This window comes from Pseudophryne corroboree, chromosome 9 (assembly GCF_028390025.1).
Source record: "Pseudophryne corroboree isolate aPseCor3 chromosome 9, aPseCor3.hap2, whole genome shotgun sequence".
Taxonomy (NCBI): Eukaryota; Metazoa; Chordata; class Amphibia; order Anura; family Myobatrachidae; genus Pseudophryne; species Pseudophryne corroboree.
Genome location: NC_086452.1, coordinates 177450307 through 177477197, shown reverse-complemented (window position 1 = coordinate 177477197; position 26891 = coordinate 177450307). Strand labels below are relative to the sequence as shown.

General features: G+C 41.0%; 1 protein-coding gene across 1 annotated transcript in view; it reads left to right on the top strand.

Annotated features, from left to right (window-relative positions):
* Positions 1 to 4008: 4008 nt before the first annotated feature.
* LOC134958769 (calcium-activated chloride channel regulator 1-like) overlaps positions 4009 to 26891 on the top strand; it is a 171792-nt gene continuing 148909 nt past the window's right edge. The window contains exons 1-2 of the mRNA XM_063941505.1: positions 4009 to 4114; positions 5208 to 5330. Of these exons, the coding sequence (XP_063797575.1) occupies positions 4040 to 4114; positions 5208 to 5330 (198 nt within the window). The 5' untranslated portion in view covers positions 4009 to 4039. The remainder of the gene's footprint in view (positions 4115 to 5207; positions 5331 to 26891) is intronic.

Below are 26891 nucleotides of genomic sequence, written 5' to 3'. Positions count from 1 at the left end.
ACCTCCCTCCCTGCCCGCCCGGGTCCCTGGCAACGCTAGGACGCTGGGCGTCCGCAGCCGCTGGGTCCATAGCAACGGGGACGCCATTGGCGGACCGCGTTCCCCGTTGCCAGATAAGATTGATTAGTTGCTCGTGCAGCAGGGCAGCTGCACGGCAACTAGTAATTAAGGTCTGGGGGCTGGTTTTGCTGGCCCTCCTGTCATTGGCCAGCAGGGCCTTTTTATGGGAGTCGGCACACTGCAGCCTCGCCGGTGATAGCTTCCTGTATACTGTTCCTGCCTAGCAACGTCTGTTCCTGGTCAGCTGTATCTGGTCGATCCTGCTCCCTGTGATCCTTAGTCCTGGAGTTCTGAAGCCGGTCCTGGGAATCCTTCCTGTCCAAGTGAACCTGTTGCAGTCATCTGGGGGTTTTCGCTTGTTGGGGTTCTCTCCCGGTTACGTGTGTAGCGGCTTCTGCCACGTGTGGCGGCCTAGGCCGCTTAGTCCTTGTGTTAATTTTGTATTGGTGGTTTTTGCGGAGGTTTCCGCTTTTCACTGTCCTCCCCGGTACACGGCGGTGTCGTGTGGGGGTGTGGACAGTGGTATCTTTTGTTGTTCTTTTCCTTTGGCGGCGTGCCGCACATATATTTAGTTTTAGGGTAGTTAGCAGCCCCTAGCTTTCTGTTTGCTTTAGTTAGAGGTCCCCTTGTTATTATCCTGTCTCGGTTCACGCCTTGTCTCACTCTAAGACCTGGGGGCATCGGAGTTGGGCAGACCTAATCCGCCCTTCAAACGCGGCTGCCGTGGGCCCAAGAAACCATAGTCACTCAGGCATGAACTGACCACATGGGTAAAACAATGGAGGTAGGGTGCTGGGGGCTATTCCCGTACCACCCCTTATTTCAGCGTCACGTCCTGGTGCTCTGGACTCACTACGCAACATCTCTCCAGTTCTGAGCATCAGGAACGTAACACAATCTGACTGAAGTAACATATATTATTTGCATACTGTAAAATGAAGAAAGGGAGAGGAGAATGACCACAAGACGGTCATCTACCAAAGAAGGCTTACTTTGTGGCGCACTCTTTTGTTTACGTCGAATATGTAATGGACTATACAAAAAATATATATAAAAAGCGCTATACTGGAATATGAATCGGTTGTCACAATTAATTGGCACCAATATAGACTGCAGCCCTCAAAAAAAGGGGGTGTTGAATCCCACTATATATCACCAAATGTAAAAACCACAAATTGAGGGCGCTGTCTAAAATAGAGATAATTTATTGATATATTTAAACCTTATAATTATACATAAAAAACAATGTACCATTCAACTACTTTTCCTCAAATGTATCAATTGAAATAAAATGAAATAAAAATATATAATATACATTGGAATTTAACTGCTGGCACAGCCATATGCAATATTTCTACTTATGGATACATATAAACTGATCACACCATCTGAAACAATTGTATCACAGTGAGATATTCTTTTGGATCCAGCCTCCTGTGAAGTATATGTCCAGACTTATCCAGAGGATTAAAATTCCACACGCAGTGGTATTTAAATACTTGTATCCTCCCGCTGGTAGATGATAATATTCACAGTGCTGTTAGAAACGGTTCTTTTAAAAGTTATTAATCAGACTCACGGGTGTCTTACACACATGTTTTAACGGGCGTCCCCGTTCTCTGACCTCTCAAGATAATTAGATTGTATTTCTCAGTCAATAGAAAACCCCTGTAGTTTGTTGCTCACCCGTACCTTGTTGAGTCTGGCCGCCGAGAACTGCGTCTCTTTTCCGGTATCTGTCTCCACGTTCACCTCGAAGGTATTGCCGCTAGCCTCTGCACCAGAGGTCTCTCAGTGTGGCGGTCTGCCTCTGATTCAGTCTATTACGGGCAGCTGGAGTCCGGGGCGGTCTTACGGCTATTGCGGGAGCGGCTGTAGTGGTTAGCCAGAGTCGCCTCCCGTCTTCCGTAAGGGTAGCGAAATAAGGTCTCACGATAATAGAATTTAATCTTAGTTCAGATGGTTGTGTCCACAGGTATAAGGGTATTGTACTTTTACAGCCTGACTCAATCAGGGACTGATACATTTAAACAAAAGGGTACAGTGTTTATGCTGATAAATGTCTAAATATCTTTAGAGGGTATTACATTGTTGCCAGTGATCTGATTTGCACTGATTTTTACTAGCCCTCTGTCTCTACTATCAGTCATCTACCACTGTGACACATGTTTGCATAATATTGTTGAAAAGTACATGCAGGCAAAAAGAACACAGTGTCCATACTGATAAACGTTTATATCATTTGGGAATGATGATCATGGTGCATTCACATCTACGACTTATATCTGGGATGCTGCATCATGATCTAGTGACTTGATCAATACTCTAAGGCTTTACGGTGTGTTGGTAATTATCACTTATTGTGATTTAATTAATACCCACTACTCCTGCCTTCTTAGAGGACATTACTCTGCATTTCACCTAATTAAAGGAGGAGTGCATCAGCTGAGATAACGAGGACCGCTAATCGGGTAATTAAATAGAGACCCAGTGATTCACTTGGAAGGATCTCTTAAAGTGTATAACAACCCGACAAAAATTGTTCTATATTACATTTTCACTTTTGTTCTACATTTCTCACTGTTGTAATATAAGTGTGGCTATATATAAAAGGAATTCTAACCTGATATCAATACTTATATCAGTGAACCCTAACCGCCTATACATATTTTCATTTCACAGTGATACGAATCCCCTTTTCTGGGATTATTGTAGGTCAATATTGACCGATATATGTTGTTTATGTCTGACTTTGGTTACAATATTATAAAAATATTCAATAAATGTTGTTTTAATTTTATAACCATTACATATTCGACTTAAACAAAAGAGTGCGCCACAAAGTAAGCCTTCTTTGGTAGATGACCGTCTTGTGGTCATTCTCCTCTCCCTTTCTTCTAGATACTGTATAATGCTTACAGGTGCACCTCCGGCTCAGATATAGATGGGTAATGGCATTTTGCCTCTCCAGTGTGATTCCTAAGGCTGGTTTCTGAATGAATATACTTTTTTCTTATTATTGTCTACATTAATTAAGCTTGTGCATAGCCTTATAGACTGTACGTCTTCTCTTGTCCAGATACTGTAAAATGATACAGAGCTGCTGATTGGTTGATGGGGCAATTTCTCCACTGGCTCACTTATCCGCTCTTATCACTGCTTAATAAATGTACCCCTTAGTCCTCCTTATTAATGAATTCCCTTTCGATGGAAGTACTGAGAGTATAAAATGTATTTACAATTATTCTATGTGTATATGGTGGTGTATCCCCCCCTCCCCACCTAACTCTCCCTTCCCGTTCCACTTCTTGTTGTCTATCCTTCTATTCTCTTTCTATTAAATTTTTTAAAATTTGGTCAATAAGATGGTATATGCATAATATTGTGTCTGATGGCAAGCAGCTGTTATTGCATTTCTTAATTTATTTGAAATTTCGTTATGTCACTACTCATTTTGTTATAGCTGAAAATGATCTTTCGATGAAATGTATTCTTATGGATATTTACTGCTGTTTCCTGTTGCCTGCATGGTACTGCTTTTTTCTTTCCTTTTGAATGTACACTTTGTGACCATCAATAAAGATATTAAAAAAAAAAAAGTGGATCTTAAATGGTTGACAGCTAAAGTGCTCTTTCTACTGGCTATGGCATCAGCTAGAAGAGTATCAGATTTAGGGGTATTATCATGTCATTCGCCATTTCTGATTTTTTTTATCCAGATAAAGCGGTTCTCAGAACTAGATCTGGGTATCTTCTGAAAGTGCTGTCTAAATTCCACCTTACTGAAGAAATTGTAGTCCCAGCTTTCCAGGTGCCAGGCCTTTCTCCGGGAGATGCATCGCTGGATGTGGTCCGTGCATTAAGGATCTACAGGGATCGTACCAGTGCCATTAGAACGACAGAGTCTCTTTTCATTCTCTACAGATTTCACAAGAGGGAATGGCCTGCTGATAAGCAGACGCTGGCAAGATGGCTTCGGATGACGAATTCAGAAGCATATTCTCGGGCTGATCTCCCGGTTCCAGTTAATGTCTCTGCTCACTCTACTCGTAAGGTAGGTCCATCATGGGCAGCACAACGTGGTGTTTCAGCAGAACAGATATGTAAAGCAGCCACATGGTCTTCCATTAACACTTTCATTAGACATTATGCCTTGGATACCTTTGCCTCTCATGACGCTGATGCGGGCGAAGGATTCTCATGTCCAATCAGCGTCCCCACCACTAAATTGCTTTGGGAAATCCCATTGTTATGCTCTGGATAACCCATGGACCCTGCCGGGGAAATATACATTATGGTAAGAACTTACCGTTGATAACGGTATTTCTCCTAAGTCCACAGAGATCCCACTCTGACCCTCCTGATTTGAGGATCCTTTTACTCACTAACCTCTTCCTTCTTGTACGGAAGGGTGTACATGTGTGTTCTTATCGCCTGATTAGGGCTATCTATGATGCTCCTGCCTTGAGCTTTGGAATACAACTGATTTGCCTGAGCAAGGAAGTGGGGATATATGGACGGGCCCGTTGCATGCTGGGATGCCGGAAAAGCTTTGACCTATTGGTGCAAATCCGCTGTCACTTCATCATATCCCATTGTTATTCTGTGGACTTAGGAGAAATACCGTTATCAACAGTAAGTTCTTACCATAACGTATATTTTTTTGGCCAACTTTATATGATTTACTTACAGTGACATTTTTCTAAAATTGTAATAACTTGCTTCACTTTTATAAACTGGTAAATCTTGTATTTTATCTCCAGCAACAAATGCCTACAAGTTATATACAGTACATGTATTATGCCTTTATAGTAGTGTTGAATTTGACAATAATGTAGTTTAGTTCTACATTTATATCATACGTATGAAAAAAGGACTTCTATTTTCGTAACTAATAAAAAAAAAAAAAAAAAGAAACATTCTCCCTGCTTTATATAATAATTAGGTAAGCATGTCATGATATAAAAATTGCTAAATAAGTAATACCTCACAAAAAAGCAACACCCAAACCGGTCTCAGAGACTGACACACCCTATTGTACTCAAGCTAATTCACTGACAGTATTAAGTCTTCCAAGCAGAGCAGTGTTAAGGTTTCAGGTGATGATGCAGGCAGCCATTTGTCTCTTCAGTCTGTTATTATTCCAGGATTTACACTGCAACGCACTGACCGCATCACATGTGCAGCTGAGAAACCATGGCTATGAAAATATACTTATTGCCGTTCACCCGCAAGTTCCAGAAAACCCAGAGATAATCACAATTATCCAGGTAAGGTGATGCTTGTCAGATTTTGTATTGCAGGAATAGTCATCACACAGCATTGGGTAATGGATGCCAGCAGTCGGCTGTGTGTGTGATAACTGACTCACTCAGTTAATCAGCATTATTCATTCGCTAGTTCCAAACCCGTCAAAATGACAGAACAACATAACTAATGTTGTAAAGTGGCAAAAGGTGGTGAAGAGGGTTGGCGCTGAGAGAAATGGAAAATCAGTACTTATCATAAATGTCGGAGTATGTCGGTCGTGCAGGTATTTTTCTTATTCCCCTTTGGATTTCTTATCCGAGTGTTCTTCCAATGAGTTTATCAATGTAAAAAATGAAAGATGGCTTTAGGTTAAACACAGGTGTATCTTATATCTCTAAAGATACTATTTAGAGATACGGTCTACTTTTTTCCAGACTATGTATATTTTGGTGGATATACCTGGCTTACATAATTAAATATATCATTAAACTCATCAAGGTTTCTTTTTGAAGATGATTAAGACAAATATCTCAGTCAGTAATGCTTCTGAAACTAATGCATACCTCCACTTAACTTACACTTATATAGTGCGCTATCCTCTTATAAAGGTATCTTTTTGTGAAAAAGGTTCGTACCAGTACTCACAGATGATGTCATGTGTTATAAGCACATCAAGGTATCTTTGTCTTCTTTCAATTAGATGGAGACTTTTATAAAAGTGTAACAATGTTTTAATAAAATTACAAACAAAACAAATAAAAGTAAAATATTGGCTGCAGGAGGCTGCCATCCGTAATGGGGATTGGTCAGACCAGCTTCTTCCAGCACAAAGGGACCGGTACCTTATCGGACTGAATAGTAAATATACACAAGTGGTCGTACCTTTCCCACAGACCGGGTGGGGCGATGTCCAGCAGGCAATTGTCCTCGGCCAACGCGTTTCGAGTAGGTCACTCTTTGTCAAGGCTGATGGAGGACTGTATTGGTAAGGAATTTATAGTAAATGTCCGGGATTTGAACTCGATGATGTCACTTCCGGTTCCGGATGGTCCCGGAGAGACGTATGTGGAAACAGCTTCTATTTCTCCTATTATAGATTAATTCATTGGTGGTAAGAGTGGTGTATATCTTAGGAGGCGGTGGAGCATATTAGAAGACCATAAGAAAGTAAAAAAAGGTCTTATCGAACCGCCGCGACCGGAAGTGACGAACCGCGGCTTCTGGGTAATGTAGTTTTTAGAAACCGGAAGTCTTCGTTTCCATCGCGGTTAAGAGTACAGGCCAGGAACTGATGATGTAGGGATTCTGAGTATTGTAGTTTCTGTGTCCCGGAAGTCTTATATAGTAATACAGCCTGAAATTCTCAAACAGGAAGGATTCTGGAGTTTGTAGTGAAATTCGGTGGTTTCCCCGACAACAGTCCCAAGTGGAACTTCAATAAAATATCAGAGTTGATCTATCCAGAAGTCTTCTATGTATTTATTCATTCTTAATTTCCACTAAGGCACTATTCAAGAGATGAAATTACATTAGTGATAATGTAATAATATATTGAAAAAATCGTTTTTACATAAGCAGTGAAGTTTCATTTAAAAAAAAGGGAAAGATGGTGAAAAATGACACAAAAGTGATTCATGTGTATGGATTCTATGACAGATTGTGAGGGAAAAGAGGGTGGAGAGACATTATATGTGAATATTTGGATATTTTAATATTTTATAGAAACCATTTGAGCTCAAAGTCTTGATTGAGTCCCCTAGGATTTAATGTTTTTAATTCAAAAATGGTTCGCATTTCTGTTCTGGCCAATCTACTTTCCACATTTTTGTCTTTCCATGTTGCTTTAATGTTTCAACACTATAAATTAGAGGGTTCTGCGCACTGAGTGTCTTTATTCTATAGCTAGCCGGGGTGTGCTGCTCGTTCTGATGGGTGTTCCAACCCACCTATATGTAAATGGAGAAGCTTAGTGGATATACCACAATAGAACTGCGCTCAACCCCTAAGGTGTGTGTGTTTAGCTAACGAATGCACATCAGATGTAATAAAGGATAATGTATGAACAGACCCAAATTTGAGTTTGCACTTGGATATAGAAATCACAAAAATAACAATATGATGAAAATTAATTGTTGTGAGCCACTGTATTTATTGTATACTGGCCAATCTAAAGGTGTGCGGTCAATGCCCAGGGTGGGCGATATTGTCTCTTATAAAGTTCATGCAGGTGGGCGATATTGTCTCTTATAAAGTTCATGCAGGTTATAATACAGACTGCGGCGTCCCACACATCTGCTGTTGAAAAGTCTTTAGGAAAAAAAATAATAATAACAAATGCTGGTGTTGGTAAAAAATCTTTAAAACCTTCACGATGCCCTGAGCTTACGGTGGTGGCATAAGTGGGTTAAAAAAGGGGGTTCTACGGACTGGTTTCCTCTCTCTGCCCCTGCTGCCCGTGATGCGTCCTTGTTCAGACGCCCCCCGGGTGCAGGTCGGTCAGAGAGGTGGACCTGTCTAGCGGCGGGGAAAGGATTAAGATGCCGCTCTGCAGAGCGGCTAGCTGCGCCTCTCCCACCACTTGCAGAGAACTCACCTGTCGCCCGCTCCAGCCGCACGCCGCGCTCCGTCACCGGCTTCCTCCGCTGTCTGGTATCCTAGCAGTGCTGCTGGCTTCCGGGTTGGTCCGGTCACGTGACCGGGTCTTTTTGACATGGGAAAGAGTCTTCCTGATGAAGTCTTTGAATCTGTAGTGGTTCTTTCTTTGTAGTTCCTCCAACACGTTTCAACCTTTCGGTCTTCCTCTGAGGGTTGAGCGCAGTTCTATTGTGGTATATCCACTACGCTTCTCCATTTAATATGTTTCAAGCCAACGAATCTTTCTACATGATTAATCGCGCAGTTATGATTATTTTTGAAGTGATTTGAGAGGTGGTGTGTTTGGAGTCCTTTTTTAATGTTTCTTAAATGCTCTGAGATTCTTATTTTTAATGGTCTCGTCGTCCTTCCTACGTACGCTAGTCCACAGGAGCATTCCACTTAGTATACAACATTCGGAGTGTTGCAGGTGATGAAGTCTGTGATTCTCATGGACTTGTTATTGATCTTAAGTTCTGTATATTTAGAATTGGGATCTTTGATGTTTCGGCAGCCTATACACATACCACACCTGTGGAATCCTTTGGTTCTGATCAAACTTCTTGATGGTAATGAAAGAGTGCTTTTTACTAAATGATCCTTGAGATTTTTAGACTTGCGGTATATAAATGAGGGTTTGTTGGGGATTATTTTGTTTAGAACTGGATCACGTTGGAGGAGGTGCCAATTTTTTTGAAATATTCTTTCCAGTTGCTTATATTGGGCATCATATTTAGTAATGAATGCCCATTTGAACTTGTCCTTATCTTTCTCTTTTTGGTTCCCCTCTCTCTCTATTGGTTGCAGCAAAGTTTCTCTTTCTTTTTTCTCTGTTTCTTCGATTACTTGGTTCAACATCTCTTCTTTATATCCCTTCTCCATAAAATTGCGCTTCATCTGTTCCATTTGGTCCTTGCAGATTTCTTTCTTGCTGCAGTTGCGTTTCACACGTAGGAATTGGCTTTTTTGTACTCCTTTGAGCCAGATGTTGTGATGTTGGCTGTCCGTAGGTATATAGGTATTGACGTCTGTTGGTTCATGTAAAGTTTTTGTTTGTATGTTGTTGTCTTCTATATAGATGGTTAAATCCAAAAAGTTTATTTGAATTTTGCTGTGTGACAAAGTGAGATTGATGTTGAATTCATTCTCATTAATTGATTTAAAAAATTCCAACAAGGAGTTCTCACTGCCTTCCCATAGAAGCAACACGTCATCTATGTATCTTTGCCATTTTATCAACTGGGAACCCCAAGCTACGCTACTGTAGATGTTCTTCTCTTCCCAATAATTCATGAATAAATTGGCGTAGCTTGGGGCAAATTTAGTTCCTATTGCGGTTCCTGTACGTTGTATGTAGAAATCGCCTTTGAAAAAGAAATAGTTATTCTCTAGAATACATTTTATGGCATCGATGATGAAGTTCTTTTTTTCTACAGAATAATCTGACTTATCCAAGGACCATGTTATTGCTTCCAATCCTTTGGTATGTTGGATACAAGTGTATAATGATGTAACATCTGCTGAAGCAAGGATGCGATCCGTGTTCCATTCGAAGTTTCTCAGTTTATTAAGTGTGTCCCCTGTGTCCTTCAAGTAGGATTTGCTCTTTACTACTAAAGGTTGCAGAAAGGAATCTATAAGCGACGATAAATTAGATGTCAAGCTATTGGTTCCAGCAATAAAGGGTCTTCCTGGTGGATTGTTAAGATCTTTATGAATCTTAGGGAGTATGTATATGCTTGGAGTGGTTGAATCTAATACATCAATGAAATCATACTCATCTTTAGAGATTCCTCCTTTCTTCAGATGTTCCTGCATTAATTGTTCAAAATTCTCTTTGATTTTATTGCTGGGATATCCTTTTAGTTTGCCATAAGTTGTAGTATCGGCCAGTTGTCTATAGACCTCTTTGGTGTAATTCTCTTTCTCAAGAATGGCAATTCCACCTCCTTTATCACAAGGCTTGATCACTATTGTCTCATCTTTAGCCAGATTTTGAATCATACCTTTCTCCTTTTTGGTGAGATTTGGCCTGGTACGAATTTTTTTTAGATGTTCCGCTTCATCTAGTACTACTTTTGTGAAGGTCTCTATAAAGTTGCCTTTAATGTGCGAAGGATAGAATGTGGATTTCATTTTCTTCTTTTTCTTTGACCCTTCTTCCTGGTCGGTGTTTTCACTTCTTGTTTCTGGATGTTCTTCGTTTGTTGATGTTTTTTCTTCCCCTTTTGTTGCAAAAAAAATTTTTTATGTCATTTTTCCCACAAATATTTGGATATCGACAAACTTGTCAAATTCTTCCATGTTTGCTGTTGAAGCATATTTCAGGCCCTTCTTTAAGATTTTCTCTTCTTCTTTTGTTAGAACTCTATGGCTTAGATTGTAGATAGGATTTCTCACCTCTGGAGATTGTATTTCTGTAATTACAGATTCCTTGGCTATTTTCTTTTTCTTCTTTTTTTCCATTTTGTTCCCCCACGACACCCTCTTTTTTATGTTTATGTTTCTTTTTCAATGGGTGCTCTTCTCTATTGGAGGTTCCTAGGGGTGACTGCTTGTTTGTGGACTTCTGTTGGTTCGATGTGCATTCGATCGTCCGTCCAATAACCATGTCCTTTCTTCTAAAAAAGGGGTTTTGGATACTCGAGTGGTTCTTTCGGTATCTCTCCTTTCTTGTGTGTGGTGTATGGATTTCCTATGGATGGTTCTATGTGATGACCTCCTGTGTGATTTTCTGTATTCCTTTCTTAAGGAGGATTGTCTAGATCAATTTCTTGATCTTGATATAGATTGTTGTTGGTTTCTGTATCTATTGTCTTGTTGTCTTCCAGGTCATTCGTATTTCCGATCTTGATAATGCCTTGTTGTCCTCTCCCGGTATCTGGACTCAAAGGCCCTTGTTCTCCTATATCTAGTTGATTCTGGATATTTCTGTTCCCTGGACACATAGTGATAGTATTTTCCTTTGGGAATCTGATCTTTGTATCTTGGTGCCTGGTCCCTCCAATCTCTTAGTTGTCGTCGTTGATCTTGATGTCTGTCGATTCTCCTTGTTCATTCTGTATATCTGTTTTGTCTTTCATGTCTTCTTTGGTTCTGGTCTTCTTTCCAATTGGGATTCAGTGTTGGATGGTATGTTCTTAATGGGCTTCTATTTCTAGTTTCCCCATGTGGGCCTTTCTTTCTCCTCTCCTTGATGATTCCAAATTTGTAGTAATCAAAGTCTCGTTGTAATTTCCCTTGTTTCTTTTTAATCAAGAAATCTGTGTTCTTGATTTTTTCAGTGATTTCTTTTTCCAGTGTACTGAAAAGAGGGATTTTTTCGAAGGGTTGAATAAGTGACCTTAATATTTCGATTCTCTCATTAATTTCTTTGAGTTTCTCTTTTCTTTCTTTGAGAATAAGTCTCATTAGAGAGAAGGAACAGGTTTCTAAGATTTCATCCCATTGTGACCAAAAACTATCTGATGCATCCTGGAAAGAAGCTGGTTTGGTAATTTTCAAACCTTTAGGAATAATCTGATCAGATGCGTATTTTTCCAGGGTTGCTACCTCCCACCAGAGTTTATTTTCCTTCAGTAGCCACTCACAAAGTCTGTGCATGGCAGTTTCAAGATTGTCATCTGTCATTTCTATATTCTTCTCATGAAAATTGGTTCTGAAGGCCTCTTCGTTTTTTTTCTTCCTGTCTTCTAAGTGTTTGAACATGGTGCAGCCCTAACTTCTCAAGATGGGATGGAATACGTGAAATGTGCAAAGAGGTTTTATTGAGAAATTTGATGGCGCTCTTGTTCAAATCTCTGCTGCCCCCCACTTACACCCTGGATCTATCCCAGATGATCCAAAAAAACTAGAGATAGAGTGGCAAAAGGTGGTGAAGAGGGTTGGCGCTGAGAGAAATGGAAAATCAGTACTTATCACAAATGTCGGAGTATGTCGGTCGTGCAGGTATTTTTCTTATTCCCCTTTGGTTTTCTTATCCGAGTGTTCTTCCAATGAGTTTATCAATGTAAAATATGAAAGATCGCTATAGGTTAAACACAGGTGTATCTTATATCTCTAAAGATACTATTTAGAGATACGGTTTACTTTCTTCCAGACTATGTATATTTTGGTGGATATACCTGGCTTACATAATTGAATATATCATTAAACTCATCAAGGTTTCTTTTTGAAGATGATTAAGACAAATATCTCAGTCAGTAATGCTTCTGAAACGAATGCATACCTCCACTTACACAAAACAAAGTCGATAGCAGGCCTATCAAGGTATCTTTTATGCCGAGATCATATCCCTCATACTTCAATCACAATTCAAAATGTACAAGATGGAACAGCAAAAGTTGATCTCTATTGTGCGTACCTAACTTACACTTATATAGTGCGCTATCCTCTTATAAAGGTATCTTTTTGTGAAAAAGGTTCGTACCAGTACTCACAGATGATGTCATGTGTTATAAGCACATCAAGGTATCTTTGTCTTCTTTCAATTAGATGGAGACTTTTATAAAAGTGTAACAATGTTTTAATAAAATTACAAACAAAACAAATAAAAGTAAAATATTGGCTGCAGGAGGCTGCCATCCGTAATGGGGATTGGTCAGACCAGCTTCTTCCAGCACAAAGGGACCGGTACCTTATCGGACTGAATAGTAAATATACACAAGTGGTCGTACCTTTCCCACAGACCGGGTGGGGCGATGTCCAGCAGGCAATTGTCCTCGGCCAACGCGTTTCGAGTAGGTCACTCTTTGTCAAGGCTGATGGAGGACTGTATTGGTAAGGAATTTATAGTAAATGTCCGGGATTTGAACTCGATGACGTCACTTCCGGTTCCGGATGGTCCCGGAGAGACGTATGTGGAGACAGCTTCTATTTCTCCTATTATAGATGAATTCATTGGTGGTAAGAGTGGTGTATATCTTAGTTGCTTTAATATGTTTCAAGCCAACAAATCTTTCTACATGATTAATCGAGCAGTTATGATTATTTTTGAAGTGATTTGAGAGGTGGTGTGTTTGGAGTCCTTTTTTAATGTTTCTTAAATGCTCTGAGATTCTTATTTTTAATGGTCTCGTCGTCCTTCCTATGTACGCTAGTCCACAATAGCATTCCACTAAGTATACAACATTCGGAGTGTTGCAGGTGATGAAGTCTGTGATTCTCATGGACTTGTTATTGATCTTAAGTTCTGTATATTTAGAATTGGGATCTTTGATGTTTCGGCAGCCTATACACATACCACACCTGTGGAATCCTTTGGTTCTGATCAAACTTCTTGATGGTAATGGAAGAGTGCTTTTTACTAAATGATCCTTGAGATTTTTAGACTTGCGGAATATAAATGAGGGTTTGTTGGGGATTGTTTTGTTTAGAACTGGATCACGTTGGAGGAGGTGCCAATTTTTTTGAAATATTCTTTCCAGTTGCTTATATTGGGCATCATATTTAGTAATGAATGCCCATTTGAACTTGTCCTTATCTTTCTCTTTTTGGTTTCCCTCTCTCTCTATTGGTTGCAGCAAAGTTTCTCTTTCTTTTTTCTCTGTTTCTTCGATTACTTGGTTCAACATCCCTTCTCCATAAAATTGCGCTTCATCTGTTCCATTTGGTCCTTGCAGATTTCTTTCTTGCTGCAGTTGTGTTTCACACGTAGGAATTGGCTTTTTGGTACTCCTTTGAGCCAGATGTTGTGATGTTGGCTGTCCGTAGGTATATAGGTATTGACGTCTGTTGGTTTATGAACTTTATAAGAGACAATATCGCCCACCCTGGGCATTGACCGCACACCTTTAGATTGGCCAGTATACAATAAATACAGTGGCTCACAACAATTAATTCGCATCATATTGTTATTTTTGTGATTTCTATATCCAAGTGCAAACTCAAATTTGGGTCTGTTCATACATTATCCTTTATTACATCAGATGTGCATTCGTTAGCTAAACACACACACCTTAGGGGTTGAGCGCAGTTCTATTGTGGTATATCCACTAAGCTTCTCCATTTACATATAGGTGGGTTGGAACACCCATCAGAACGAGCAGCACACCCCGGCTAGCTATAGAATAAAGACACTCAGTGCGCAGAACCCTCTAATTTATAGTGTTGAAACATTAAAGCAACATGGAAAGACAAAAATGTGGAAAGTAGATTGGCCAGAACAGAAATGCGAACCATTTTTGAATTAAAAACATTAAATCCTAGGGGACTCAATCAAGACTTTGAGCTCAAATGGTTTCTATAAAATATTAAAATATCCAAATATTCACATATAATGTCTCTCCACCCTCTTTTCCCTCACAATCTGTCATAGAATCCATACACATGAATCACTTTTGTGTCATTTTTCACCAACTTTCCCTTTTTTTGAAATGAAACTTCACTGCTTATGTAAAAACGATTTTTTCCAATATATTATTACATTATCACTAATGTAATTTCATCTCTTGAATAGTGCCTTAGTGGAAATTAAGAATGAATAAATACATAGAAGACTTCTGGATAGATCAACTCTGATATTTTATTGAAGTTCCACTTGGGACTGTTGTCGGGGAAACCACCGAATTTCACTACAAACTCCAGAATCCTTCCTGTTTGAGAATTTCAGGCTGTATTACTATATAAGACTTCCGGGTCACAGAAACTACAATACTCAGAATCCCTACATCATCAGTTCCTGGCCTGTACTCTTAACCGCGATGGAAACGAAGACTTCCGGTTTCTAAAAACTACATTACCCAGAAGCCTCGGTTCGTCACTCTTGCCGCGGCGGTTCGATAAGACCTTTTTTTACTTTCTTATGGTCTTCTAATATGCTCCACCGCCTCCTAAGATATACACCACTCTTACCACCAATGAATTCATCTATAATAGGAGAAATAGAAGCTGTTTCCACATACGTCTCTCCGGGACCACCCGGAACCGGAAGTGACGTCATCAAGTTCAAATCCCGGACATTTACTATAAATTCCTTACCAATATAGTCCTCCATCAGCCTTGACAAAGAGTGACCTACTCGAAACGCGTTGGCTGGGGACAATTGCCTGCTGGACATCGCCCCCCCGTTCTGTGGGAAAGGTACGGCAACTTGTGTATATTTACTATTCAGTCCGATAGGGTACCGGTCCCTTTGTGCTGGAAGAAGCTGGTCTGACCAATCCCCATTACGGATGGCAGCCTCCTGCAGCCAATATTTTACTTTTATTTGTTTTGTTTGTAATTTTATTAAAACATTGTTACACTTTTATAAAAGTCTGCATCTAATTGAAAGAAGACAAAGATACCTTGATGTGCTTATAACACATGACATCATCTGTGAGTACTGGTACGAACCTTTATCACAAAAAGATACCTTTACAAGAGGATAGCGCACTTTATAAGTGTAAGTTAGGTACGCACAATAGAGATCAACTTTTGCTGTTCCATCTTGTACATTTTGAATTGTGATTGAAGTATGAGGGATATGATCTCGGCATAAAAGATACCTTGATAGGCCTGCTATCGACTTTTTGTTTTGTGTAAGTGGAGGTATGCATTCGTTTCAGAAGCATTACTGACTGAGATATTTGTCTTAATCATCTTCAAAAAGAAACCTTGATGAGTTTGATATATTTAATTATGTAAGCCAGGTATATCCACCAAAATATACATAGTCTGGAAGAAAGTAGACCGTATCTCTAAATAGTATCTTTAGAGATATAAGATACACCTGTGTTTAACCTAAAGCCATCTTTCATTTTTTACATTGATAAACTCATTGGAAGAACACTCGGATAAGAAAACCAAAGGGGAATAAGAAAAATACCTGCACGACCGCATACTCCGACATTTATGATAAGTACTGATTTTCCATTTCTCTCAGCGCCAACCCTCTTCACCACCTTTTGCCACTTTATAACTAATGTTGTGCGCGCCTGCATGGAGCAGCACTTGAATTACTCCATCGGTTGGCAGCTAGTTGTCGCCGGCGTTCAAAACACTTGAATTCCCCCCATGGAGCTGAGGAGCAGCTTTAGCCATTTATTATTTAGGATTAGATTGTGTAAAAAGTAGTTGGTCTTTATAAAATTCTTTGCCATTTTCCAGGTGTATCAATGCTTGGAGAGAGAGAAAGTGGAGAGAGAGAAAGTACCAAGCAGCCCATACATCTCGTTTTACAGGCTGTGTTTGAAAACTGACAATAGCTAATTGGTTGGTACTTAATTTCTCTCTGCTTTGTCTCTCTCCATGCTTTGCTCCACAATAAAGCACAGTAGTCAACTACAACAGGTGATGTCTCTTGTTCCATTCATTCACTTGGTTTGGTTTAGGGAACCTATATTCTAGCTAGGCTCAATGGGGGTCATTCCGAGTTGATCGCACGCTGCCGATTTTCGCAGCGCAGCGATCAGGTAAAAAAAAATGGCAAAACTGTGCATGCGTATGCACCGCAATGCACACGCGCATCATACGGGTACAAAGAGCATCATTGTTGTGCACTGCTTCTAGCGATGATTCCATTCGCACAGCCGATTGCAAGAAGATTGACAGGAAGAAGGCGTTTATGGGTGTCAACTGACCGTTTTCTGGGAGTAGTAGGGAAAACGCAGGCGTGTCCAAGCGTTTTCAGGGCGGGTGTCCGTTCCGGGACCGGACAGGCTGAAGAGATCTCAGCGGCTGAGTAAGTTCAGACCTACTCAGAAACTGCACAAAACTTTTTTGTACCGCTCGGCTGCAACAAGCATTTGCACACTTGCAAAGTGAAAATACACTCCCCCAAAATAGCTAACGAGCGATCAACTTGGAATGACCCCCAATGTTCAACCATTTTAAAGTAATTTGTCAGGCACTTGTGTTAAGCATAGTGATAAAGCACAATACATCAATTAATCTAGAAAAATATACAGCAATAACTGTAGCTACTAAATGTAGGACATACAGTATGTTCTATATTATTGGTAGCCATGGAGAGAGCAGTGGGAGCGAATGCTCCAAACATGATACTTATCGTCAACATTATTTCCAAGCTTATACTGATCAGCACAGTTTAATTCAATTCCGTCTGAAGAAACTGATATCAAATACGGCAGAGTAACATCTCAGGGACCTTTAATTGGACTGTCCTGGAATCCTGATATTGTTGCCATCACATTTGGAGTCGCCATAGTGCATGGGTCTGCAACCTGTGGCCCTCCAGCTGCTGTGGAACTGCACATCCCAGCATGCCCTGCCACAGTTTTGCTATTAATGCATGCTAAAAGTGAGGCAGTCCATGCTGGGATATGTAGTTCCACAGCAGCTGGAGGGCCAAAGGTTGAAGACCCATGCTGTAGTGCATCACAAGCTATGGGTACATAGCAGAGCTCTCCCAGTTCACATGAAGCTCCTGCTCAGTTGATATTCACCTGATTACAATTGCTGGGGCTTGGCTGGTGCTCACTGCAGATTACAGTTGCTGGAGCTCAGACAGCGGTAAGAATGATCACAGCTGAGAGCTGCACGTCAGGTGTTGTCTGTGCAGAGAAAGTCCCCTGGGGGGAAGGTTGCGCAAGGCAGTGCTGTGTTTGAAACGGCTTGTTAACCCTGATCAGTAAAATCTTCGGAGTATTGTATGGAATATTGGGGGTCATTTCAAGTCGATCATAGCTGTGCTAAATTTAGCACAGCTACGATCGTGATCATAGACATGCAGGGGGACGCCCAGCGCAGGGCTATCCTGCCCCGCATGTCACTGCCGCCCCCCCCTGCAGAAGTGCAAAAGCATTGCCCAGCGGTGATGAATACACAAACATATATTAAGGAAGTAGACCAGAACAAATTTTTGAATTATGGCAGTAGTCCTCTCCAGAAGTGGAGAGACAATTTTCCCAAGGGACAATTTATTCGGATGAAAAGGAATTGTTCGGTTGATGAAGGATTTGAGGCACATGCATGGAGACTCTGGGAATACTTTCAGGGACAAGATGATAATCTGGTCCACGAATAGGGGAGGAGATCGTTTTAATCTATTGTGAAAAAGGGAAGCATATTGGATATTCCGCCTATATACGATTCACCCGCAGGGGTTAAATGACATGGTGGAATTAAATAATATATAAATCAGACCAATCTGTTTTCCTTTTATTTATTCTTGAAGAATAAAAGGATCTTTTTACTCTTTACTCCTTGATTCGAATTATGCATATATGTGTAAATGTACGACACCTTGCTTTATTTACTTTTTTTTTTGGTGAGATTTACCATGAAGTAGTAAATATATATGTAAGTGTTGTATTTTTAAGAGAATTGTAATTATGCACAGAACAGTGATTAACCTGTGCACAGAATATATACCCAAAATGAGACGGAGGTGGAACGCACCACAATTATGCACAGAGCAGTGATGAACCTGTGCAGGTAGTATATATCCGGTAAATGAGATGCAGGTGGAACGCACCATACTGCGAATGCGCAATTGAGTGGCGGGAGGAAACGGAGACTCTCCGTGTATTTAAATTCTGGTCTGGGCGGAGATGATTACTCTTCTGATGAAGCCGCTGATGACTTTAGACAGAGAAACGCGTAAAGAGTATCAAGCGTCTGGTGTTGCTGGACTTGTCAGGTCTGCTGGATGGAGCTGCTGCCTAGTGGGAAAGGAGACTCTTCATTAAAACTGCTCGGCTGGAGTGGGTAAGAGGAATATAGGAGTCTGCCGCTAACAACCCATAATATTTTTGGAGCGCTTACCTGGGACTTTCTGTCTGCAACTAAGCCTGTTTGCGCTGATGGAACACCACAGCGCCATTGACATACAGTAATAATAGTATAAATACCTGGCTTTATGTCCTAACAGGATCGGATCAATTAATTGTCAGAGATTTTGACTACAGTTGGGACATATGAGAGTTGGTCACTAGTAACAATAATTGAATATATATTGATGACCAGTTGATCAGTACTTGGAGGTAATGTTTCGGTCAAAGATTCTGGCTGTGTTTTGTGGACACTATAATCATTGACTCCAGTTACCATTGTGTGTTATGGACATATAAAAGCCATGGAATATTGCTACAATTGTTACGGATGGTGAGGAGCACAAATTACAGCTGTATCAGTAATATTAAACAAGAGTAACAGAGACCTGATATTGGCAACATTGGGTTGTTGCATAGTATATGCTTTCTGGAAATTTATCAATGTGATTTTTAATGTGTAACACCGGCCGTGTGTAAGTGTTTAATAAAATTTTTAACTACTGTATGTATTACATAAATTGTTATATTTGTTTTTTTCTGTTCTGAGACAGCAGCGCTTTATTTGTATGTGCGTCTTTTCCATTTGGTTTTTGAAAGGAGATTAGGTGGTCGCCTAAGAGAGCGGCAGTTGTCTCAGAATTGAATTGTTAACATGTGGTCTCACTGAGAGAGCCAGTGCCTGAAAAAGTATTTATTTGCCACGTAGTATATATTAGAGATGTGCACCGGAAATTTTTTGTGTTTTGGATTCGGTTTGCGCCCGTGTTTTGAACACGGACGCGTTTTGGCAAAACCTCCCTTAAAAATTTTTGTCGGATTGGGGTGTGTTTTGGATTCGGGTGTTTTTTTTTTTTTTAAACCTCAAAAACAGCTTTAATCATAGAATTTGGGGGTAATTTTGATCCTATAGTATTATTAACCTCAATAACCATAATTTCCACTCATTTCCAATCTATTCTGAACACCTCACAATATTATTTTTAGTCCTAAAATTTGCACCGAGGTCGCTGGATGACTAAGCTAAGCCACCCAAGTGGCCGGCACAAACACCTGGCCCATCTAGGAGTGGCACTGCAGTGTCAGACAGGATGGCAGATTAAAAAAATAGTCCCCAAACAGCACATGATGCAAAGAAAAAAAGAGGTGTACCAAGGTCGCTGGATGGCGGTTGCTGGATGGCTAAGCTAAGCGACCCAAGTGGCCGGCACAAACACCTGGCCCATCTAGGAGTGGCGCTGCAGTGTCAGACAGGATGGCACTTAAAAAGATTGGCCCCAAACAGCACATGATGCAAAGATAAATAAAAAGGTGCAAGATGGAATTGTCCTTGGGCCCTCCCACCCACCCTGGGCCCTCCCACCCACCCTTATGTTGTATAAACAGGACATGCACACTTTAACAAACCCATCATTTCAGCCACTGGGTCTGCTACATGACTGTGGCTGAAATGACTGGTTGGTTTGGGCCCCCACCAAAAAAAGAAGCAATCAATCTCTCCTTGCTCAAACTGGCTCTGCAGAGGCAAGATGTCGACCTCATTATCATCCTCCGATTCCTCACCCCTTTCACTGTGTACATCCCCCTCCTCACAGAGTATTAATTCATCCCCACTGGAATCCACCATCACAGGTCCCTGTGTACTTTCTGGAGGCAATTGCTGGTAAATGTCTCCACGGAGGAATTGATTATAATTCATTTTGATGAACATCATCTTCTCCACATTTTCTGGAAGTAACCTCGTACGCCGATCGCTGACAAGGTGACCGGCTGCACTAAACACTCTTTCGGAGTACACACTGGAGGGGGTGCAACTCGGGTAAAATAAAGCCAGTTTGTGCAAGGGCCTCCAAATTGCCTCTTTTTCTTGCCAGTATACGTACGGACTGTCTGACGTGCCTACGTGGATGCTGTCACTCATATAATCCTCCAGCATTCTTTCAATGGTGACAGAATCATATGCAGTGACAGTAGACGACATGTCAGTAATCGTTGGCAGGTCCTTCAGTCCGGACCAAATGTCAGTTTTCGCTCCTGACTGCCCTGCATCACCGGCAGCGGGTGGTTTTGGAAATCTGATCCTTTTCCTGGTAGTTCCAGTGGCAGGAGAAAATGAAGGAGGAGCTGTTGGCGGGTCAAGTTCCGCTTGACTTGACAAGTGTCTCACCAGCAGGTCTTTGAACATCTGCAGACTTGTGTCTGCCGGAAAGAGAGATACAACGTAGGATTTACACCTACGATCGAGCACGGTGGCCAAATGTAGTGCTCTGATTTCAACAGATTGACCACCCGTGAATCCTGGTTAAGCGAATGAAGGGCTCCATCCACAAGTCCCACATGCCTAGCGGAATTGCTCCATTTTAGCTCCTCCTTCAATCTCTCCAGCTGCTTCTGCAAAAGCCTGATGAGGGGAATGACCTGACTTAGGCTGGCAGTGTCTGAACTGACTTCACGTGTGGCAAGTTCAAAGGGTTGCAGAACCTTGCACAACATTGAAATCATTCTCCACTGCGCTTGAGTCAGGTGCATTCCCCCTCCTTTGCCTATATCGTAGGCAGATGTATAGGCTTGAATGGCCTTTTGCTGCTCCTCCATCCTCTGAAGCATATAGAGGGTTGAATTCCACCTCGTTACCACCTCTTGCTTCAGCTGATGGGGCAGGTTCAGGAGTGTTTGCTGGTGCTCCAGTCTTCGGCACGCGGCGGCGGAATGCGGAAAGTGGACAGCATCTCTTGCACGCCCCTGTCGTTTTTAAAAAAATTCTGCACCACCAAATTAATTGTATGTGCAAAACATGGGACGTGCTGGAATTTGCCCACATGTAATGCACGCACAATATTGGTGGCATTGTCCGATGTCAGAAATCCCCAGGAGAGTCCAATTGGGTTGAGCCATTCTGCAATGATTTTCCTCAGTTTCCGTAAGAGCAGGGCCGGTTCTAGACCTTGTGGCTCCCAGTGCGAACTTTTCCTCTGGCGCCCCCCCCCCCCCCCGCCCCCCATTCAAAACAGGGACAGGGCATGCCAAATAGGGGCGTAACTTAATGATGAAGGGGCGTGGCCACGGAATTGCACCAATTCACATTACACCGCACAGTGGTGTCCAACAGTCCCATTACCACAGAGTAGTACCCCTTACACACATTATGCCATGTTAGAGCCCTTTGCACACATTACTCCACAGTGCAGCAGAGCACATTATACATATTGCACCAGGTAGAGAAAATCAGAGAGATTGATACTACACATCATGTACATAACACTTTATATCAGTTTTATTGGAGGACACAGAAATAAAAAAAAATAAAAAATATAAGAGTATACATCATATGAGATCTACATATAATATCCATTTGTTGTACATACAGTAAATGAACCATAGACATGCTGCAGGATACAACATTTAGCAAGTGTGTCAACCAGTATTTGAAAAACAGTTCTACATCACTTATGTGAGATATACATACAAAATATCCATTTGTTGTACATACAGTAAATGAACCATAGACATGCTGCAGGATACAACATGTAGCAAGTGTGTCAACCAGTATTTGAAAAACAGTTCTACATCACTTATGTGAGATATACATACAATATCCAATTGTTGTTCAATATAATAAATAACCACCCACCACCCACCCTTCCCCTCAAAAAAAAAAACAAAAAAAAAAAACTGGTATATTAGGATTTCAGATCAAAATGCAGTGTGGAAGAGAGCTTCATAGACTTTATTTATTTATAGACCACAGGCAGTGGTCTGCTGCTAAAATAGAATAGAAGCTTCACAAGGATGGTTTAGATCCAAGTAATATTAGTGTGCAGGGGTTCTTACAATGGAGTAAATCTGACAGGAAATTATAATGGTGTACAAGCATGACTAAATCAAGTGAACAATGTGGCTAGATTTGTTCCATATGCTGCACCTTTGTTCAATCTACTAGGAGTGCACTGTGCATGCAGCCAGTTCCTTTGTGGGTAATGGTGTTGTTAATCTTTACAACTGTACTGAATTTTTTTTTTTGTTTGTTTTTATCAGTCAAATGGGACACAATGACCAATATTCTTAAAGTCACTACCAAATGTTATAGTACCACCATATGGTCATCAAGAGCTTCTGCTGTCAAGACATTAAGCACCCAATTGCCAGATGTACTTGAGGCACTGCACCAAGTGATAGCACGTCTGCAAATAGATAGTCGAGAGCCTGATACAGCTTATTTATTTTAAATTAGTTTGCCTTCTTATTATTTGGGGTAAAATTTTGACTCAGTCAACCAATTATAATTTGGCCAAGCTGCAATCCTGGACTTCGGAACCAACTACAGCAAATGCGTGAAGAAGGGGCTGATACATTAATGAAAAAAAAGCAAGAATCATTGCTCACTTAATGGATCTACCAAAGAATTTCCTATGAAGAGACAAAGAAAAAAAAGACTGGACAATGATGATGATTGCAATATGAACACTGAGCTGGTTTTCCAAAGCCCGTTCTTTAAAGTAATTGACACTTTGATTGCGCAACAGAAGTGGCATAATGATACGGATGTAAAATTTTGACTCCGTCAACCAAGCACTGCAATAGAAGGGATTATGATTTGGCCAAGCTGCAATCCTGGACTTTGGAACCAACTACAGCAAATGCGTGAAGAAGGGGCTGATACATTAATGAAAAAAAAGCAAGAATCATTGCTCACTTAATGGATCTACCAAAGAATTTCCTATGAAGAGACAAAGAAAAAAAGACTGGACAATGATGATGATTGCAATATGAACACAGAGCTGGTTTTCCAAAGCCCGTTCTTTAAAGTAATTGACACTTGATTGCGCAACAGAAGTGGCATAATGATACGGATGTAAAATTTTGACTCCGTCAACCAAGCACTGCAATAGAAGGGATTATGATTTGGCCAAGCTGCAATCCTGGACTTTGGAACCAACTACAGCAAATGCGTGAAGAAGGGGCTGATACATTAATGAAAAAAAAGCAAGAATCATTGCTCACTTAATGGATCTACCAAAGAATTTCCTATGAAGAGACAAAGAAAAAAAGACTGGACAATGATGATGGATTGCAATATGAACACAGAGCTGGTTTTCCAAAGCCCGTTCTTTAAAGTAATTGACACTTTGATTGCGCAACAGAAGTGGCATAATGATACGGATGAAAATCTCCATAGATTTTGGTTTCCTTACTGGGCCTCCTTCTCAAACACGCAATAAGAAATCTGCTGCCAACTTTCCAATAAAAATACTCAAATGATAAATGCATCACACAATGATTGTGACATGAGCAAATACTAATTTTAGCTACCATAAAGCTAGCAAATGTCGTCAACCAGTAATGAAAGAAAAATAATAAAGGTAATACAGCACGGAATTAACCATAGTCCTAAAAATAGTTCTTCATGCAATTATCTTCTATGCCACAAACAATATATTGCCAATGGCACTAATCTTGTTTAGCCAACTGATCTTTTGAGAGCTGCTGTGCACATAAGCAATCCACATTATTCTTAAAAGAATAGAATCAGGTATTAATGGGGTAGTGCCAAGCGCTGACCTAGATGCAGTGTAATGTCTGTAGAATTTTCTTTAATCACTCAATGGGTTTGTCAAATATACAGTGTATTGTGTAAGAATATAAGTATCTCTGGTTCTTTAAACTAAATTTGCTTCATTAAGCAACAGGTTTCCCTGATCAGGTACCAAGTTAATGTCATATAGGTTAGTGTTAGAAAATCTGTGCAGTGTCACTCTCAGTGATTACTCCTAGTGAGTGGTCACTGGTCAGATGATCCTTTAGGGACCTCTTTCTATCATTGGTTCCTAATCCAAGAGTCCATGTATAACGGAGTTGATTGTCAAAGCCTTTACACTTGTAATCTTTAATGGTTAGTTTGATCATCGAATCTCAGAACAGTAGGTATAAGTAAGGAGCATCCTGCACTTGCACTCTTAATAAACAATGTCTGTGTCATGGACTTGCATGCATGCCGCCCTTGCCTCCAGGATGTTAGCGCTGGCCTGGAATGGATGGGCTAGATTGTTAGGCGTCCTCTGCAGCAGATGTCCTCAGTGTATTGCCAGAGCTCTGGTGGCTTCCAGATAGCTGTGGGATGGCAGTAGCAGCATCCTCCTAAAGCTTGCGCCCTCCTGTTTCTGGTTAAACTATGGTCACGTGATGCTGCTCGCAGGACTAGACAGGAAATCCAGTCTTTACTGGCAGGGGAGGCAGTGTGCTCTAGCAGCAATCAACTCAGGTGGTGAAATCAGCGTCCAGGCTAGCAGGATGCCATCGGTCAGGTGACCAACACCAGAATCGTGAGGGAGGATCCCAATACCTATGTCAGTGATGGCTAACCTTGACACTCCAGCTGTTAAACTACACATCGCAGCATGCCCTGCATAAGTTTTAGCATGGCCAAGCAACAAAACGGTAGAAGGGCAAGCTGGGATATGTAGTTCAACAGCTGGAGGGTCAAGGTTAGCCATCACTGTCCTATGTGGTTAATTATTCTAACCCGCCACCCCTCCACACCCTAATCCCCCCCCCAGTGCCTAACCATAACCATCCCCCCAGGGCCCTAACCTCCCCCCTTAGTGCCTAACCCAACCCTGACCCCAATACTCACCTACCGGATGTTGTCCGTCGGTCCTACTGCACCAGTCTCCTGATCTGATACCTTTACGGAATTCTGGTGTTGGTCACCTGACCGTTGGTATCCTGCTAGCCGGGATGCTGACCGCATCCCAGCTGATTTCACCACCTGAGTTGATTGCTGCTAGAGCACACTGCCTCCCCTGCCAGTGAAGACTAGATTTCCTGTCCAGTCCTGCGAGCAGCATCACGTGACCGTAGTACCCAGAAACAGGAGGACGCAAGCTCTGAGGATGCTGCTACTGCCAACCCACAGCTATCTGGAAGCCACCGGAGTTCTGGCAATACACAGAGGACATCTGCTGCAGAGGAAGTCTAAACCATCTAGACCATCCATTCCAGGCCAGCACTAACATCCTGGAGGCAAGGGCGGCATGCATGCAAGTCCAGGACACAGAGAAATGGTTTATTAGAGAGTGCAAGTGCAGGATGCCGCTTACTTACACCTACTGTTCTGAGACTATGATCAAACTAACCATTAAAGATTAGAAGTGTAAAGGGTTTAGCAATCAACACAGTGGAACATAGGCTCCAGGAGTTAGGAGCCTATGACATAAAGAGGTTCCTTTAAGAATCATCTGATTTTCACAATAGGGCAAACACTGGAGATTGACATTGCCTTGACCATCATCTGACCACTCACTAGGAGTTATCAGTGAGAGTGAAACTGCCCAGATTTCTAACAGTAAAGGTGTGTACACACGTTGAGATCCTCGTTATGCACCATTTTGACTATACGATTTCCCTTGAACTCCCACAGAGCCCATATAGCACAAATTTACTATCTGTACTTTCAATTTTTTCTATGTATGATATTGACTAAGTGACAAATTTTTGACTATACCTTGTACTAGATAGTCAAGACTGTGCCTGCACAGTCTATCTAGCCGTGCGATACGGACCCTGCTGGAGTGCGCATTGGTATTGAAATGGTATCGCAAGCTGCCTAACACCTTGAGATATGCACTAACTTTCCTTAAGATTTTGACTCTATAGTCGAAATCTTACAGATTTATCTCACCGTGTGTACACACACCTTAACATTAACCTTTATGACAATAGCATTGTGCCTGATCAGAGAAGCCTGTTGCTTAATAAAGCATATTTTAAAGAACCAGAGAGATATACTTACACAATGGACAATATCTACAGTATATTCCACAAACCCAGAGAGACTAAATAAAGATTCCACAGACGTTACAATGCATCTAGGTGAGCGCTTGGCACTACCCCATTAATACGTTAATGATGAATGTTGTTAAACAAAATATGTAAAAAGCATATTTAAACATCAAATATTTTTTTTCCTAGTTTTTAAGTCGGCAAACTTTTTAATTATTTCTGCCATATCGATCTCTTGAGCAATGTCATTTTCAATTGAGAGAAGTGCTAAATAATTTAGTCGCTCATTAGTCATTGTTGACCGCAGATATGTTTTAATTAATTTTAATTTGCTGAAGCTTCGCTCACCACTTGCTACAGTTACTGGGATTGTTAACAGTAACCGTAAAGAAATCCACAGATTTGGGAGAACATTGTGCAACCCATTTAGTTTTAAAAAACTTAATATATTCAATG